This window comes from Octodon degus, unplaced genomic scaffold, assembly GCF_000260255.1.
Source record: "Octodon degus isolate 3935 unplaced genomic scaffold, OctDeg1.0 scaffold00246, whole genome shotgun sequence".
Taxonomy (NCBI): Eukaryota; Metazoa; Chordata; class Mammalia; order Rodentia; family Octodontidae; genus Octodon; species Octodon degus.
Window position 1 is genome coordinate 1,024,441 of NW_004524822.1, and position 17,100 is coordinate 1,041,540.

At 48.0% G+C, this 17,100-nt stretch overlaps 1 protein-coding gene across 1 annotated transcript in view; it reads left to right on the forward strand.

The window, feature by feature from the left end:
• The window catches only part of Mthfd1l (methylenetetrahydrofolate dehydrogenase (NADP+ dependent) 1 like), a 222,858-nt gene that overhangs the window by 162,507 nt on the left and 43,251 nt on the right, over positions 1–17,100 (forward strand). The window contains exon 26 of the mRNA XM_004645991.2: positions 322–474. Within this exon, the coding sequence (XP_004646048.1) occupies positions 322–474 (153 nt within the window). The remainder of the gene's footprint in view (positions 1–321; positions 475–17,100) is intronic.

Genomic DNA, 17,100 nt, shown 5'->3' on the forward strand with positions numbered 1-17,100 from the left:
ATTTATTTGTGTGTGTGTGTGGCCAGCTCAGCCCACCAGGGGGCGGGGCTGGCTGGCATGTGGTGCTGGGGGATTGAACCATGGTCCCTGTGCTTTGCTAAGCTTGTTCTAAGTAGGTGCTTTAGACCACTGAGCCATCTCACCGGCCCCTTTTGTTTGTTTTTAAAAAACCTATGACTAACATATACTTAGTACAAAACTAACTCCTTTTAACCTAGGATCAGGAATCAGGTAAGAATATCTTACTTTAACACTGCTAGTCAACATTGTGCTAAAGGACCTAGCCAGTGAAAGTGGACAAACTCCTTTCCCCTCTTACAGGGCTTCGGAAATCTGCCCATCTGCATGGCCAAGACCCATCTCTCTCTGTCTCACCAACCTGAAAGGAAAGGTGTGCCTAAAGATTTCATCCTACCCATCAGCGACGTCCGGGCCAGCATAGGTGCTGGGTTCATCTACCCTTTGGTGGGAACGGTGAGTGAGCACGAGGCTGCAAAGCCCTCGTCCTACGATGTTATGTTGCCTGGAATCCTGGTAGACCACTGGGCCTTTGCAAGTCATGCATGAGGGAGTCGTGGATGATATTTACTGTTTTTCTAATTGCTCTTCCACCAAAAGCAAAACAAAAGGCCGTTTCTACCACTGTAGTTGCTGATGTGTCTTCCCAGAGAACTGTTCAGGATTCACTGAGTTGTAGAACTGATTCCCCTCCTAGGATGGAGAAGAGGGCAGCACGAGAGGGTCTGGTCTGTGGCTTGGCTCGCTACCGTGTGTCTCAGCCCTTTTCTTTCACACCACGACCCTGAAAATCATAATGCTGTGCTCTGGTGAGAGTGGTGTGGGTGGCTGCTCATCTGCCAGCCCAAAAGCTCCGGCTCAACAGTGTGCCCCTGTTTACCTCCCTCCTCAGCGTATCAGGTGGGAAGCCCTGGCTGAAAAAGCTGATGAGCCACTTGACTTCCCGTGATCCACGTGGTCAGAGTCGGGCTGCCCTGCTTTTGGGTGATCGTTGTTATTTCAGCTTATAGAAAGTATAGGAAATAGGCAGACCTTTTGGCTTCTTTGTCCTGGAAGTGCTTCTGGATTAAGTTGAGAGCCAAAACTTCTAACTTGTCACCATTTTCACTATTACTGCTACAAACTGGTCTGAGCCCAAACAGCAAATGTACTACGTGTTTTTATGACAGAGTGTGTGGCTCTATTAGGGAAACAAGCAATGGCTAAACAGAGATGCTTCCTTTGGTATTTTATGTTGCATCTAATACTGTACCAACGGTTTTCACACGTCTTTTGGGTTCTTCCCAAACCTGGGGACCGGGGGTTCTGAGAGGAGTAGGTGTGAGCAGCAGAGCTTTGGCCTGCAGAGGCATCAAGTGGCCCTGCTGCCTTCTGGACCCTCGGCCAGGAAGCCGCCGCCAGATTTACTCTAAGAGCAGCCTTGGAAAGGGGACTCGGTGTGTTCCTAAAGCGCTCAACCTCAGAAGTTAAGTAGTGAGCTCAGCTCAAGGCACACGGTAGCCTCGTCCTGCTGCTCCTGTGAGGCTGACATATGGGGTGGGGATAGTGGGAGGGACCCCACTGCTGAGGGCCTGAGTACCATCATCCAGTGCATGCTAGGGAGCCACGAGAGGGTGAAGTTTCCTTAGTAAGAAGGATGTAGTTTGATTTGTATTTTAGGAAAAATAGGTTGGATGTCAGAGTGGAGACTAAAGGCAAAAGAACCAGACCAGGCAGATGACTGGGCCCAGGGGTGATTAAGGTCCACACCTGGAGAGTGTAGGTGATCTGAGACATGTTTTTAAAGCTAGCTTCCTTTAAAGCAAATGGGGGATGTTCTAGTGTGGTGGCTGGGTACCGTATCCTGTGTTACGTGCCGAGCACAGGAGGAAGGCAGATCTGCAGGGATGAGAACAAACTGGTTGCGCAGCATTTGAAGGGTTCACAGAGTCGGCAAATGTGCTTTGCCTCCATTAGAAATATACCCACACTGTGCAAGAGAAAGGAACAGGAAGGCGACTTCGTAAGGTTGTTGGTTGGCAGTGCTGGGGGACCCTGGAGATGAAACCTAGGGTCTCACAGGTGCTGGGCAAGTACTCTCGCATGAAATACGCCCCAATCCTGCCCTGTGTGTTTTAAGAACATAAGGAAAGGCATCGTTAGACAGAGAAGGAAACAAGCCAGCACAGGTGCGGTGAGCAGAGGGGAAAGGAAGGTGTTCCTAGAAACATGGCCGTTACGTCCCCAAACGAGTAACAGACTCCGTGGAGTAAGAAGGAACCACCAAGACACGTCAGCTCACAGGACCCAGGGAGAAACAGAAGCTGGGTGCCTGAGGTTCCCCATGGGAGGAGGCCGTGACTCGTTCTGATGGACGGTGCAAGGGCATCAGAGCAGGGTGGAGATTGATGACGAGGTGTGAACGAGCTTTTAGGGTGACGAGGGGAGATTGATGACAAGGTGTGAACGAGCTTTTAGGGTGACGAGGGTCCTCCGTTATGTTTTGACTGTGATCATAGTTTGGTGGCTTGTATACATTTAGCCAAACTCATAGAACATTCTATCGTGTGTAATTGGAGTGGACCTTGATTAAGAAAAATGTGCCGGGCGTAGTGGTGCCCTCCTGCCGTCCCATCTGTTTGGAGGCCTGAGGCAGGAGAATCCCTACACCCAGGAGTCCAAGGCAGCCTGGGCAACTCAGCACGACGCCTTTTCAGAACAAGCGAGTTCTCAGGAGCGCCTGCTTGGCCTGCATCGCGGTCTGGCCTGTAGAGTTCTGGGCAGATTCAAACTCCTGCGGTAGTTCACCCCGCTGATTCGTTCATTCAGCAGCGGGCAGCCAGCACCGGGCTCTGTGCCCAGAGAGCCGCAACATAAACACCTCCCTGCTGCCGGCAGCTTGCAGCTGATCCAGGTGGGTAACTGTGAAACCACAGAGCGGCCCGAGCCTCTGATAGCCATTAAATAAAAATCACAATATAATTTCAAATCTCACTGAAGAAATATATGACTGAGCTCACACCCAGTCAGCACCACCGCAATGTCCGCTGTCAGTAAAAGAATTCCACCAACCATGGCTTGTGCCTGAACCCCAGCTGGCTGCTGGTTCCACCCTTGCTCTGTGACCCAGGAGTGACTTTCTAGAAAGTGGACGTGTGAAGTGGCCCTGGAGGCACCACGACAGCACAGGGCAGCCTGGCTTGGGCCTCTGCATCATTGTCTCTCTTCCCAGCCCGCAGAATTCCTCCCACAGTCACACGTAGGGATGCAGTGAGCATCTGAGCACTGGGGTGAAACCTTCCTGGAACAGCAGACTTCAGATAGAGGAAGGAAGTAGGGGCTGACAGAGAAGTTCCTGGAGGTCAGGAAGCCTTCACTTGGAGGCAGTGGCCTAGCCAGCTGCTTTCTGTGACAGAGCCAGAAGCTGCTTGCGGAGCGGGCACATGCAGCCCAGAGGCTGGGATCTCCTAATAAGGGTTGGTATTTACTTTGCCTTGACCCCCTTCTGGGCCCTGCCGTAGGCTGCTGAAATGCTTCCACCATGCATCACCCGTGTGAGGGACAAGGCAGCAATTTCCTGCTGAGATGACTGAGGGGGAAGGGAGGGGGGACCGTGGAGGTTCTGGCTTCTGAAGGTGGGAAAATTCAAGCTGAATGAATCACTGCTGTGCTTAGTCACTGGCCATGTGCCCATTGAGAGACACAGCTATGTGCCCATTCCAGAGGGGAGGCCCCAGATAGGCTCTCCGTTCTTCTCTAGCATCTCATCCATTCATTCAGCAATTCAGAGGCCACAGACCTCATGGAGATGAACAAGATCTCACTGTTCTCTCACAGGCCTTGTGACAGATTCTGGTAAACTAAAACCAGGTAGCAACAGAGTGTTGTGGGCTCTGTGACAGAGGCAGAAATCCCCTCTTGGCAGGTTCTGGGAGGAGACAGCTCTTTTCTAGCTGGCCCCCACACAGGTCCCCGGGCAAGCAAGGCCGTCCTGGAGTGATGAACACCTCAGTGGGCTGCCTCGGGAGGCCCCCTGGGGCACTGCTGGAGGGCTCAGCTTTTGCCCCCTCGCACACTGAGCTTTCACAGCGCTGTCATTGGGCATCTTCACGTACAGGCCACATCTCTTCTAGTGTGGAACTACCACACCGTGTTGTTTGCTTATTGAGGAAATTGACATCAGCCAACACAAGCTAATTGTAACAACCAACACTCCTTGGCCATGCCCAGGCTTTTGCATAGAAGCCTGTGGTACTTGTTTCCTCAGCACGTGGACAGATGAGGCTTTTCCTACTGTTTTTAATGTGCACTATAGTATTTTTCTTGTTGCTAAGTTTTCCTTCTTAAAATAATTTTTTTTCATTCCTACGAAGTACTCTTGCTTCTTTTGGATGACATTATCCTTACATATTCTCGCTAGCCTCTTCCTTTTTTTTTTTTTTTTCCATAATTTTATTAAGAAACAAATAGCAATGAGACAGTTTCAAACCAAATGGGTAGGACAGTTTCTATAATTAACACATTGCATACATTCTTCCTAGTGGTTATTTGCTGTACAAAATGCGGATATAATATCGTATTTACAAGCACTATTAGAACAAATCCCTCTATTCATTAAGAGAATGTAACTATATATCTATCCTAGCCATTTTGAATACACAGATACAAAATGGACATTCGTCTGTATCCTCTTTTTTGTTTAGTTCCATCATTTGAATATTATAGGTGTGTTAACTCAGCAAAATATTCTAAAAGAGTCCAGTAGCCCATAATAGTATTGGGTCTTCCGCTTAACTGGCAATGACAGAAATTGTTGCCCTGAGTCTCCTATAGCTCAACATAACAGCACGGCTTTACTTCTTATACTTCATTTTTATACTTTTCTGCTGGATGGTTAAAACCAAGATAAAGCAAGACCTATACAACAAGAGTTGTAGCTTTTGGATCTGATAAGGTCAGTTAAATCCCCTCAGGATTTATCCTGAGATCCTGTACCTCATAGCCTCTTCCTGATAACTACAAAATACTGCATGGTTCTCAAGCAGCACTATGCCATTTAGTACGTCTTTTTGTTTAAAAAAAAAAAAAAAAAATGGTGATCAAAGACATCTTTATAATGGAGAGAAAAGAGTAATTTTTTTTTTTTTTGCATTAGCTCTTCCAGTCCTCTGTTCTATAAATTATTTCATTATGGTATGTTTCCAAGATTCCTTCAAAACTGATGGCTTACAGTGTTCAGCAAAACCAGTAGATAGTGAAGCTCCTGCGAAAAAGCCTCATGTCAAGAAAAAAAAATTAGTAGGTGGTCTTTGTCTTTGGGATGATGTTATTTTGATGTTGTCTTTAAGTTGTTGTAATTTGCAAATTCTCTTGAGTCATTTGGCATGTATTTCAGGGCATAAAAATGATGATCTAGGTGCAGGGGGGCGGGGCGGCAGAGTTCTGTCACTGGGTCTTCAAGGACAACATCAAGCGAGCGGTGGGAGCCGCGCCAAGAGGCCATAAGGGGCGCGGGTACCAGGAAGCGGGGAGCGCGTAGGTTGATTCTTCATCACACTGAAACCATTAGGAAAAATTCTTGTGGTTAACAGCACAGGCTTCAGAGTGTAACCTGTACTCAAGCCTAGAAATTATTTTAAATGGCAGCTGATCCATCTCAAGGTGAACTCATCCATCCTAAGGCACCCTCACTTACAGTAGGAGCTCAGCTGCCACAAAGACAAGTTAGGTGACAAGGTAGGAGATAGCATCATGCCGATTCGATTCGTGGAGCTGTGAATTCTACCTGGGAGACCCCACCCAAAAGCAAATTTGCTGAAGGGGTGGAAGAAAAGCCAGAACCAGATCTAAGTTCAGAGGAATCTATCTCCACTGTAGAAAAACAAGAGAATGAAACTCCACCTGCTACATGTAGTGAAATAGAACAGCCCAAAGGAGAACCTGGACTGAAGAGAAGGAAGAAAGTAAGTCTTCTGAAGAAACCAAAAAAGGAGGAGAAAGATCAGTCTAAGGAAAAGGAGAAGAAAGTGGAAAAAAAAAAAAAAAAAAAACACTGGGCTACTCTTTCTGCCAGCCAGCTAGCCAGGGCCCAGAAACAAACACCCATGGCCTCCTCACCTTGTCCCAAGATGGATGCAAGTCTAACTGAGGCCGTTAAGGCCTGCTTCCGGGGGAGTGGTGCATCAGTGGTTGCTATTTGAAAATAATGACCTATAGGCAAAGTATGTGGAGTGACGTCACTGGAAAGCACATTGCATGGTACATGAAAACAACCAGGAAGATGACAGCAAAGTTAGCGCAGGGCAGTGGTTCAGTGAAGATGCCTTCCCTTGTGTCTCAGCGTATATCACTTTTGTGACATGAAACAGCCTTGGGGAGGGGTTGAGCTACCAGGTCATGGGCAGCTTGTGGGGTCGGGCCAGGTGCCTTCCCCGTTCCTGTCCTGGCTGCCCTGTGGCATTTCAACACCTAAAAGCTGGGACACCAAGGAAAGGCAAAAAGAGCTGGGGTGCTTCTGCAGGAGGTGCGCCCCAGGTGTGGTTTGTCTGGCTCTGCTGAGTATTTGCTCACCCCAGAGGCTGCAAAAGACATGCAAGATTTTTTTTCTTCTGTGTTCCTTAGTCCTGGGTCCCTTCTTGCTTTCTGTTTTGGGGTTGGAGAGAGGGTGAGGGATTCTTTTCTTCTCAGGAGAAGAAAACAGCACTCACACAGTGTTGTATTTTTGAAGAGCTGACAAGGAGAGGGGTCCAACCAAGTTGGAATTCTTAGCAGATAACCTTATCCAGAGTTAGGTTTTGGTGCATCTGTGTGCCTTTGACATTGCACTGAAGCCATCAAGGCTTGGAAGAGCTTAGGATCTAAACTCTTTCTAGTGACCAACGGGACATAAATTTATGCTGGGATGCTTAGTTCCAGCATTCAGCTAAAATCTCAGGATTGAAAAGTTCCGCAGTTCACTCAAGGGATTAGGATGGCCTGCAGCCCTTTGATGGTGGTCAGTGCTAGACAGGGCATTCCTGGGGCACGGGGCTACTGGACCTGTACCAGGGCAGACTCGGCTTCTGTTCCTCACACAGAGGATGAGAAGTGTACGGTGGCTGCAGTGGCCGTGAGACACAGTGTCACAGCTCCAGGGTCTGCTCATGCCATGGTTAGCCTGCAAGGCTCTTTCTCCATCTTCCGGAACCACTGCCCCTTGGCCCCAAGCCCTCCCAAGAGCAGAGACCGATAGGCAGGCACTGCATTCAGACACATGTTTCTTTTTCTCCTATCGGGACTGGTTTGAGCTGCACCCATCCCACCTTGAAGTCTGTCCAGGGGTGAGGGCTAAAAGAGTAGCTGTACAACAGCCTATTTACCCAACTTCCATGCCTTTGTCTCTGCTGGGGATGACCTGACCTGGCCACATCTCTACCCACATCCACCTGACGTCATCAACAGGAGACAGCAGTAGCACATTGGGGGAACAGGCGACGTCACCCTGGCTGGTGCTGGGTACAGGAGGGTCACTAGACTAGCCAAGGAGCGGGGAGGTGAGACAGAAAGCGAGGTCCCACCCTGCAGGGCCAGGGCCGATTTGTCCTTTCTCACGTTCAGGTCAGCCACTCTGTTTTCCCTCCTCCCATTACCTCAGAAGTATGTGCTGATCACTGAGCTGCCTGCTGGGGCTGACTCAGGTCAGCCATGACGGGGTTCTTTTCAACTCCGTGGGGCGGCTTTTCCCCTCTACGTCAAGATGGGACTCATGGTGACACAGTCGCTCCACTCAGGCATGAAGGTGAATTCATTCAGACCTTCTGGGTGTAAGTCAAATGCATGACTCCTCACATTTTACAGAGATTTATTGCCAGTCACATAGTGAGAAACTTAAATATTCACTCCCTAAGCTGCATTTTAAGTGAGTCATAGAAGCAGAGAGCTCACTGTGAGGGGAGCCCATGCAGGTCTCCACCCGCCCATTACGTCCATCAGGAGCCAGGTGGCGGTGGCAGCAGCTTTTCTAAGAAGCCACCTGCCCCTCCTCTTTGCTCGCCCTCCACCTCTCCTGCCTCCCCACTCCCACTTGCCAGATAGAAAGAGAAACTTTTCTTTTCACTTGTTGTCTGCTCCTCAGCCCTGAGCCAGGCATGGGGGTGCATGCCTAGAATCCCAGCACTCAGGTGTCTGAGGCTGAAAGATCAATAGGAGTTCAAGGCCAGCCTGGGCTACAAAGCACTCAAGACCAACCTCAACCAAGTTGTGAGACCCTGTCTCAAAGAAAAATGGGGGAAAAGTCATGTGCTTTGGCCCTGATTTGGCCTGACACCTGCATTGTCTGATGGCTTTGACATAAAGCAGGTTCAGCTCTGGCTTCCCTTTGTTTGTGTCCCCATATCCTCTAACCCCATCCAGCGCCTGTAGACTTCCTTTTTCCCACCCGGTATGTGTCTCTTTCCCCACAGCTCTTCCTTATCGCTTCATCAGAATTTCCTGCTTTTCCTCAAACAGGGCCCGGCATCCTCTGCTTCCTCTGAGTGTGACATTCTTGCAGCAGGTTTCCCAGTAGCTTTGTGATCATGCCTTCCTCTGGGGAAAGTCACCCTGGGTCTGGCCAGAGTGAAGAGTCATTCCTGTCCTTGCCATGTGGCCCAGCCAGGCAGAGGAAAGTGACTGTCTTTATTTTCTCCACTTCCAGAAATTCTTTATCATAGTGATAAGAGTAAAAGGCTTTGTGATTCATGAAGATGAGTCATAAGGTTATCTAGGTCCAACCATTTCTTTTTTGTTTTTTTGGTACCAGGAATTAATCCCAGGATCTTGCCCTCACCAGGCAGGCATTATGCCACTGAGCTGTATCTCCGGATCCTCAATCCATTTCTATAAAAGATCTTTTCTTTCCTACTTTGATGCACAGTTACATTTATTTATTTATTTATTTATTTATTTATTTATTTATTTATTTTAGTAAGGGTGTACAGGGTCTCACTACATACACCAGACTCATAGTGACCCGCCTGTGTTCAGCCTCCCAAGAGCTGGGATTATAGGTCTGCGCCACCGTGCCCAGTCTCAATTGCCGTCTCAACACACAGCAGGGGCAGGGCCAGCATGGCACACAAGGGATCGAACCCTGGCTGCTGTGTCTGCCTAAGCAGGTACTTTAATCCACTGAGCTATTTGGCCAGCCACCAACAGTTACTTTTAGCATAGATATTGCTATAAATGAAATCAGCCTCCGCCAGGGAAATAGACTGAGCACTGATGTGAAATATTCCTACTTTTGACTTGAATTTTTAATCCACTGCCATTAATCCTCAAATATTGGTTCTGTCTTTCTTATTTCCTATGCACATAGTAAAGGGTATCGTAATACTTTTTGTCCAGCCCGACAGCCAACATACTCATCTGTTGTTTGTTCTAAGGATTGATGCAGTATTAACTTCAGTTCCCTTCCACTTTCATCTACAGCCTACTTGTTTTCTTTCCCCCGTTTTTTTTGGCTTAGATTCTTAGCATGGAAATGACAGCTGATATATATATTCCAGTTCAGAACTTCTAAAAGGTACTCATCAAATCCTTGGGCCCTTGTGGATTTTCCCTGTACTCTGTGTCTCTTTGTTACATTCCTTACACTTTGATACCGCAGTCTTTGCTAAGGAGCACATAATGAGAAGCAGCAATTTGTGCAACGGAAATGAAATTAATACAAACCAAAATACAGTTTTCCAGATTAAATAACCAGGCCACCCTCAGAGTCAGTGTGAGAGTTTAGTGGGAAAGATAAATAAAAAGAGAGAAGCTAAGTTTTTAAGAAAAAAATGTCATTCTATAAAGCAGGAATTAGAACTTGTGGACAAAGATAGCTGATAATATCTGAAACTCATGGTAAGTTCATAGGCCTAACGGTGTATGGGCCCATTAAATTATTCACTCGTGCATATTCAACTAAATGAAAATATATGTGATAAATTACTGCTGACAGAATTAGTTGTCACATACCCCTTTCCTGGGTATCACTGAAAATTCAGAATGTTTAATTATATGTGACCGTACACGCTGGTATAAAATCAGGGAGCAAGTATACACGACATTTAGGGAGATAATTTATGTTGAGTTAAACGATAAATGTATTGCATGAAGTCCCTGAGCAACCCAACATGAAAATTTATAACCTATCTCCCAACCCGCAGTAAGAATTTGGTAGATGTGAGCATGAAGCAGGCTGAGTATTACAAATGACTGTTATGTAGGATAAAGGTAGCGCAGGGAGTAAGGAAGAAACCAAGATCTAAGAACAGCAGGAGCTGGGTGCGTCGTGCACCTCCGTCTTCCGTCTGAGACGCCTCGCCACCTCAGCAGTCAGCTGCGGAGAGCCCGGGGCCCACATGGTCCGTGCTTATTTATTTGCACCTCCTACAGTGCATTGTCTGCTTCCCAAACTTCTCTGTGTTTCTCCTGAGTGCATAGTTGTTCATGCTGCCGCGCCTTCCCCGGGACTTGTGTTGCTGGTACAGTGCCTGTTATACCTATGCACCTCCAAACTCCATTTCTTGTTCACACCCCCACATTTCTGCTGCCACCTCCACCCAGCTGAGTACCTACAGCAGGTACTTTTTGGGGTACCCCTTTCTTTTACGAAGTCATTTTACCCAGTATCTCTTGTTAATCCACATATATCCATCAGGGTTTTATTGGAGACACATGTAACACAGGACATAGCAGTGTATAAGAAATTACAAGGGCTGTCCAGATAGCTCAGCAAACTAAAGGGCCTGCTTAGGCAGATGCAGGGGTCGGGGGTTCAATCCCCAGCCTGCCGTGCTGGCCCTGCCCCCTGGGGCACACTGAGACTGTGATTGAGACTGGGCGTGGTGGCGCACATCTGTAATCCTAGCGTTTGGGAGGCTGAAAAACAAGAAGGATCACTATGAGTCTGATCTGCGTAGTGAGACCCTGTAGACCCTGTAGTAAGTACATTAAAAAAAAATTACAAAATTGGCTTACAGTGGCCACCCACAGAGTCAGAGGAAGAAGAGTGAAGAGGATCTGTCACACACACACTGGAGACCTAAGGATTCAGCCCAAAGTCTGGAGCTCATGCAGTGTCCTGTGAGAGCCCGCATCAGGTGGCCGAAGGGTCTGTGTCAGAAGCCAGGAGATGACACCCAAGGTGAAGGCAACTACTGGAGTGCCTCCAGAGAAACAGAAGCAGGTCCGCCCTTCCTCACTTTACCTTGGTACCTGCCAGCCTCGAGCCACCAGGTGTGGAATTGCTGAGCCCACTGAGTGAAGCTTCTCTTAGCTGAACTTCTCAAGTAGACACAATTGACCAAGCATTCCACCAGGTCACCCCCAAGCAGGGATCATGTCTTCAGTCCTGTTCACCTCCCCACATGGGAAGCCCAGGGTGGAAGGTACCTTAGTAACTGACTCGGCGTGCAGTCCTGGTGGCCTCCCAGTGGTCCGCCAGTAGGAACTGATCAGGACAGAGGCCAAGACTCAACACTGCTCTAGAAAAGTCTTTGAAGGGGCTGTAGGAGAGGCTTGTGGGCCCACAGATTCTTTGTGTTCTAGCCTTCGGAACCAGTACCCTGGGCTTCCTTGTCTGACGAGTTTCAAATCACCAAGACTATAAAAGCAGGTCCAAATACATTATTAACCTTAGTAATACACTGAGATATGGACCTAAGATAAATATCCCACTGTAAAGGAAAAAGTGAGCTGTCATAGTCCACCCGGGACTTTTCTAGGATAAAGTGTAAGAAAAATCATAGCCAAGCAGTTCACCAAGTATCCTTAAATTCAGTCAATTCTGATACTGTGTACCTGTAGATAATGTTTATATTCCACTGCCTAAGGGCTCATCCCACACCACTGTCTGCAGACCTGTGGGCTGTCTATTCTTCTGACCAACTGGCCAAAAATTGAGTTTCCCCCTACCCTGCTCAGCTTCAGTTTGTGAGGCGAACTCAAAAAAAAAAAAAAAAACACACACACACACACATTGTTGGTTTATTCTAGAGATTAATGTGAGGAACACAGATGAACAGCCTAGTCCAGTCCACAGGGCAGGGTCTGGAGGCCTCTCAAATGGGGGAGCTTCTTTAGAATACGTGGGTTCACCAGCACTGAAGCTCACCAAATTGTGTTCTAGAGTTTTTGTAGCACTGAAATCTCCAGCTCCAGTTCCTATCTTCCCTGGAGGCTAGTCGGTAGGGCTGGAAAATCCCAAGCCTTCTTATCTTTGTGTTTTGTTTTTGTTGCTGGTACATGCTGGGGTGGGAAGGTTGATGGCAGTTGGGGGTCCTGTTCTAGGAGTTGAACCTAGGGTCTTATGCCAAGGAACCCCCAGTGCTCATCTTCTGAGTGTTACTAAGGCCTGTCTTTGCCCACTTCCTAGAAAGCCAATCTCTGAGAGTTTTGCAAAAGAGGAGAGTTGGGAAGCTCACAGGGCAGTCAAGCATGAGGAGACAGGAGTCCCTGGACTCCAACTCGCCCTCCCAGGGTAAGATTTAGGGTATTTATGGGATTGACAACGGGGTGGTGTGAGGTGTTGGAAATAGAGATTGGAGGTAAAGAAAAGCGAAATGACCAGTGTGTGCATCACGGCTCTTCACAGGAGGCACGTTCTGCGGATGACAGCATTAGCAGGCGAGAGTGTATTTGGCCATCTGCTGTCAAGGATCATCAGTGGGGCCACGGGTGGTGATGCCTGCCTGTAATCTCAGCACTCAAGGCTGAGGCAGGAGGATCTCAGTCTGGGCAAGTTAGCAGTGTCATAATAAAAATTTAAAAGGGGCTAGGAGGTAGCTCTGTGAAGGCTGTAGGTTCCGTTCCCAGTATCACAGACAGACGGACGGACGGAGGGACGGACAGACAGACAGAGGTGTGTAGCCTCCTGCTAAAGCCTGGGGCTCAATTCCCAGTACCACCACCAAAACAAAAGAAAGTCACCTGTGGGTCACTTTTTATAGATTCATTGAGGGAGGTTGTGGTTTCAAGCAGTTTAACCCAAAGATTCCTTTTTTTAAATTCCTCTTTAAAAAGCCTAAAGCAGTCTTCACCAAGGCATCTCAGTTACTCTTACATTGCTGGGACAAATGCCCAGTGCCCACGCGTGACAAAAGGAAAGGTTTGTAGAGGCTTCAGTCCATAGCCAGCTGGCCCCGAAGCAGAGCAGCGTGGTCCAGGGACATGGCAGAGGAGAATCCGTCCCTGGCCAGGCAGGCAGGAAGCAGCGGGCAGCCTGCCTTTCCCTTATATCCCATCTGGGCGACAAGCCTTCGGGTGGTATCACCCACCTGTCCTCAGTAAATCCATTCAGCCACACCCAGAGCTATGCTAATTCCAGTCAGAGGGCTACTTTATAGCACCACATGCCCTTATACCAATGTCACACACTGGAGATCCAGCCAGCTCCGAAAAACCCCACCTACGAGCTCATGAGGCTCAAGGGGAACAGCTAGGCATAGAAGTGGTGTCTGAGCTGAAGCTAGCAGGGCTTCACTCAGGTTTTCACCAAGTTCCAGAGGGAAGGAAGCTACCAGAACCAAGTCCATAGACTCACCAAAGAGTCTGATGGGAAGGAAAGGGCCTTCTGGAAGGGCCAGCACGCTGAGAAACGGGAGAACTGTCATCCCGCATGCTGCCAAAGAATGTGAATAAATGAAAGGGCTTTTAGAGGGAGGCTCAGGAGCTGGAGCGGGGTGGCAGGAAGACTGCAGCTAGGGCTGGGTCTTTGTCATCAAAGGCAGGTGTCTCCGTTCTGTCCTGAGGCCTAGAACAGAGAAAGGCCCTCGACCTGGAGGGTTGTGCCTGTAATTCTGTCCATAGGCTTTTCTGTTCTGCAAGTTAAAGCTCCTGGCAGCTTACATGTGGTGTGCAATGGGCGCGCAGGGTTAAAGACTGACTAGGGAGTGTCACTGGTGCTGTGGGTTCTGTGGGTTCCGTAGGTCTAAGCTTATTTAGCAGCGAACATCCCTAATCATTTAGGTGTGCTTTTTCTTTAGGGAGAGAAATTTAAAAGACAGTTTGCAAAGAGGCGACAACTTTTACAAGCATGTGCTCTTTGGGTTTTAAAATTTTTAGCTGGGAAGTGAGGATGTAAGCCTGGTTTTTTGGTTGGTTGGTTGTTTGACTGGTTGGCTGGTTGGCTGGTTTTGACTGGCTGGCTGGTTGGTTGGCTGGCTGGTTGGCTGGTTAACTGGTTTTGGCTAGCTGGCTGGCTGGTTGGCTGGTGTTGGCTGGTTGGCTGGCTGGCTGGTTGGTTGATTGGTTGGTTGGTTTGGTTTAGGTTTTGGTTTTGGTTCTTTGGAGACAGTCTTACTAGTCGACCCACACTAGACTTGACCTTCTTATAATCTTCCTTGTCAGCCTCCCAGAGCGCTGGGACCGTGCCACTGAGCCCAGCCTCAAGCCTCTTTTGAGAGCAAAATTTGTTGGTTTCCTTATGGGAACTTGATTACTTTATAAGTACTTGGGCTTCTCCATTTGTGTGATTGCTGAGGGCTCTTTCAGTGTCTCATGTAGGTGTCCAGGAGCCCCCCGTAGTCATCTCATTAGCGTAATCTCAGGTGTGTTCTCAGAGGGGTTCATCGGAAGCAACAGAGAGTCACTCTGAGACCTCGAGTGTTTGAGGCGCTCCTTACTTAGAACTGAGGACAAATACCACATATTTAGCAGGCCCTGGCATCCCTGGGTTCAACCAGCCATAGATTAGAAACACTTGTTAAAAAAATAAAAAAAGTGTCCAGACGGAAAATTTACAGACTTTTTTGTTATACCCCAAACACAACGGTATATAGTGCTATATTGCCTCAGGTTTTATAAGTAACCTTCAAGTAATTTATCTGTGTGGGGGAGATGCGTAGGTTATATGTAAATACTATGCCATTTTTATTTGTATTAGTGCCATCTGTGAGTTTTGGGGCCTTAGAGTAGGGATTGACTGGGTCTCCTGGAAGCCCAAGACAGCCCTATGTGGGAAACTACTTGTCCACCACACCTCTTGTCCTTGGGTCCCGTCCTACACTTGGGATTGCATCTGATCCATCATCAGCACAGCCTGTTCCTCTGAAAGCCACTGTCCCATGAGGGCTGGCCAAATAACTCATGAGATTAAAGCACCTGCAAGGGGGGCTGCGCATTAGATTCCCCGGCCCCACCCTGAGACGCAATTGAGACTGGAATTGAGACTGGGCGTGGTGACACATGCCTGTAATTCCAGTTCTTGGGAGCCTGTAAACAGAGGTATCGGGGCTGGTGAGATGGCTCAGTGGTCTAAAGCACCTACTTAGAACAAGCTTAGCAAAGCACAGGGACCGTGGTTCAATCCCCCAGCACCACATACCAGCCAGCCCGCCCCCTGGTGGGCTGAGCTGGACACACACACACACACACACACACACATAAATAAATAAATAAATTTTTTTTTAAAAAAAGAATGGGAAAAAAAAAAAAAAACCCAGAGGGATCACTATGAGTCCAATCTAGTAGTGAGACCCTGAACACCGTGTAGACCCTTCCCTAAAATACAAAAAGAAGAAGAAAAGCAAGCAAACAAGCCACTGTCCACTCCCAGGGGCTCGGTGAACACTGACAAAGAATTCTGCTGTTCTATACATGTTAAAGCTCATGAGGACCAGGGAGATAGCTCAGTGGAATAAGTGCTTCGCTGGCAAGTGCAAGGTCCTGAGTTCGATCCCTGGTACCACCAAAAAAAAAAAAAAGCTTATGAGATCTCCGCCCTAGAATAACTTAGATTTTCAACATGCTGATTTCTCTCTTCAGTAGGCCGTCAGCGTGTGTGCTCTGGGTACATCAGTGCCTCTACTATAACAAAGCACGAAACTTGCTGCCTCTGGGTAGGGGGCACTCACCTGTAACCCTAGCATTCAGAAGGCGGAGGCTTGAGTTCAAGGCTAGTTTATGCTACATTGTGAGATCCTGTCTCAAGAAAAAAAAACCTGCCATGCTCAGGAGGCAGTAGGATGTTAGATAAATTAGATGCAAGCACCTGAAAAGTTAGGGTAAGTATGGTTAATGAAGTTTGCTTGCCTAAAGATGATATTGCTGTAAATGATATCATTAGCATTCATAGAGAGCAAAGACACAGGAAGAGGTCTGGGAAGTGTGGCCGAAGCGGCTGGGGCCCTGGGCGGCATCCCAGGGCACTGGGCATTCTGTGGGCTGAGGGCCTTTCTGGCAGCAGCCCCCTGGAGGGGCAGTAACTCAGGAGACCTGCAGGGGTCTGGGCCATGGTAATGCCCCCAGGGGAGTGTGACAGTGGAGAAGGTGGTGTGTGTGGCCAGGAGACTCGGGGAAGGGGAAGCCCTGAGTCACAAGTGGTAGACTATGGGGAAGAAGCCGTGATGCCCGAGGACCCACGAGAGGGGGGAGGGGAGTAAAGGCAGCCCACTAGCTTTCCCTTACAATCACTGCCAGGCGCCCTGTTGGTTGAGGTGCCATCTGACAGTTAGGAATGCATTTCTGGAGTTCCAGAGAAAGGCCTGAGCTAGACACTAAGGAATTATTTACAGTGGGATGACACACAGTCTAAATTTCCTTCCAATATAAAACATTCTTCAGCCTTTCACCTGCGGCCTCAGGCCGGACGGGTTCTTTTTGCGGAGCTCCGAGCACATGTGAAAATGGTCGGTGTTGGGCTTCAAGTAGATGGAGACTACAGGTTCTTGGCTATGTGGTTCAGGCTGCTCTGGAACTCACGTCTTGGCTTCTTGTATCAGCCTCCTGAGAGCTGGGATTATAGGATGATAGAAGATGATCAATATTCTTTACCTTCCTGAAGAGAGAAAATAGTGGCAGGGGGACTACATTTAACTTTCAGAGAACTTTCATGTGAATGAGAAACCTGCCTCCATCAGGACTTCAGATCTCTGGCAGCCCTGTGTCACTGAACAACGTATGTAGTCTTTTTGTCATGTAGGGTCTGAATTTTAGTATATGTACTACCAAAATGAGCACCCTCATATTTACCTCAGATTAGAGAGGATCTGAATTCTAGAGAAGAATGTTTAGGATCTAAAGTCCAAGTGTCATTTCCCAGAGCTTTACTATGCCCTATATATGACTATTTAAGTTGATAAAAATTAAATCAGTTTTGGT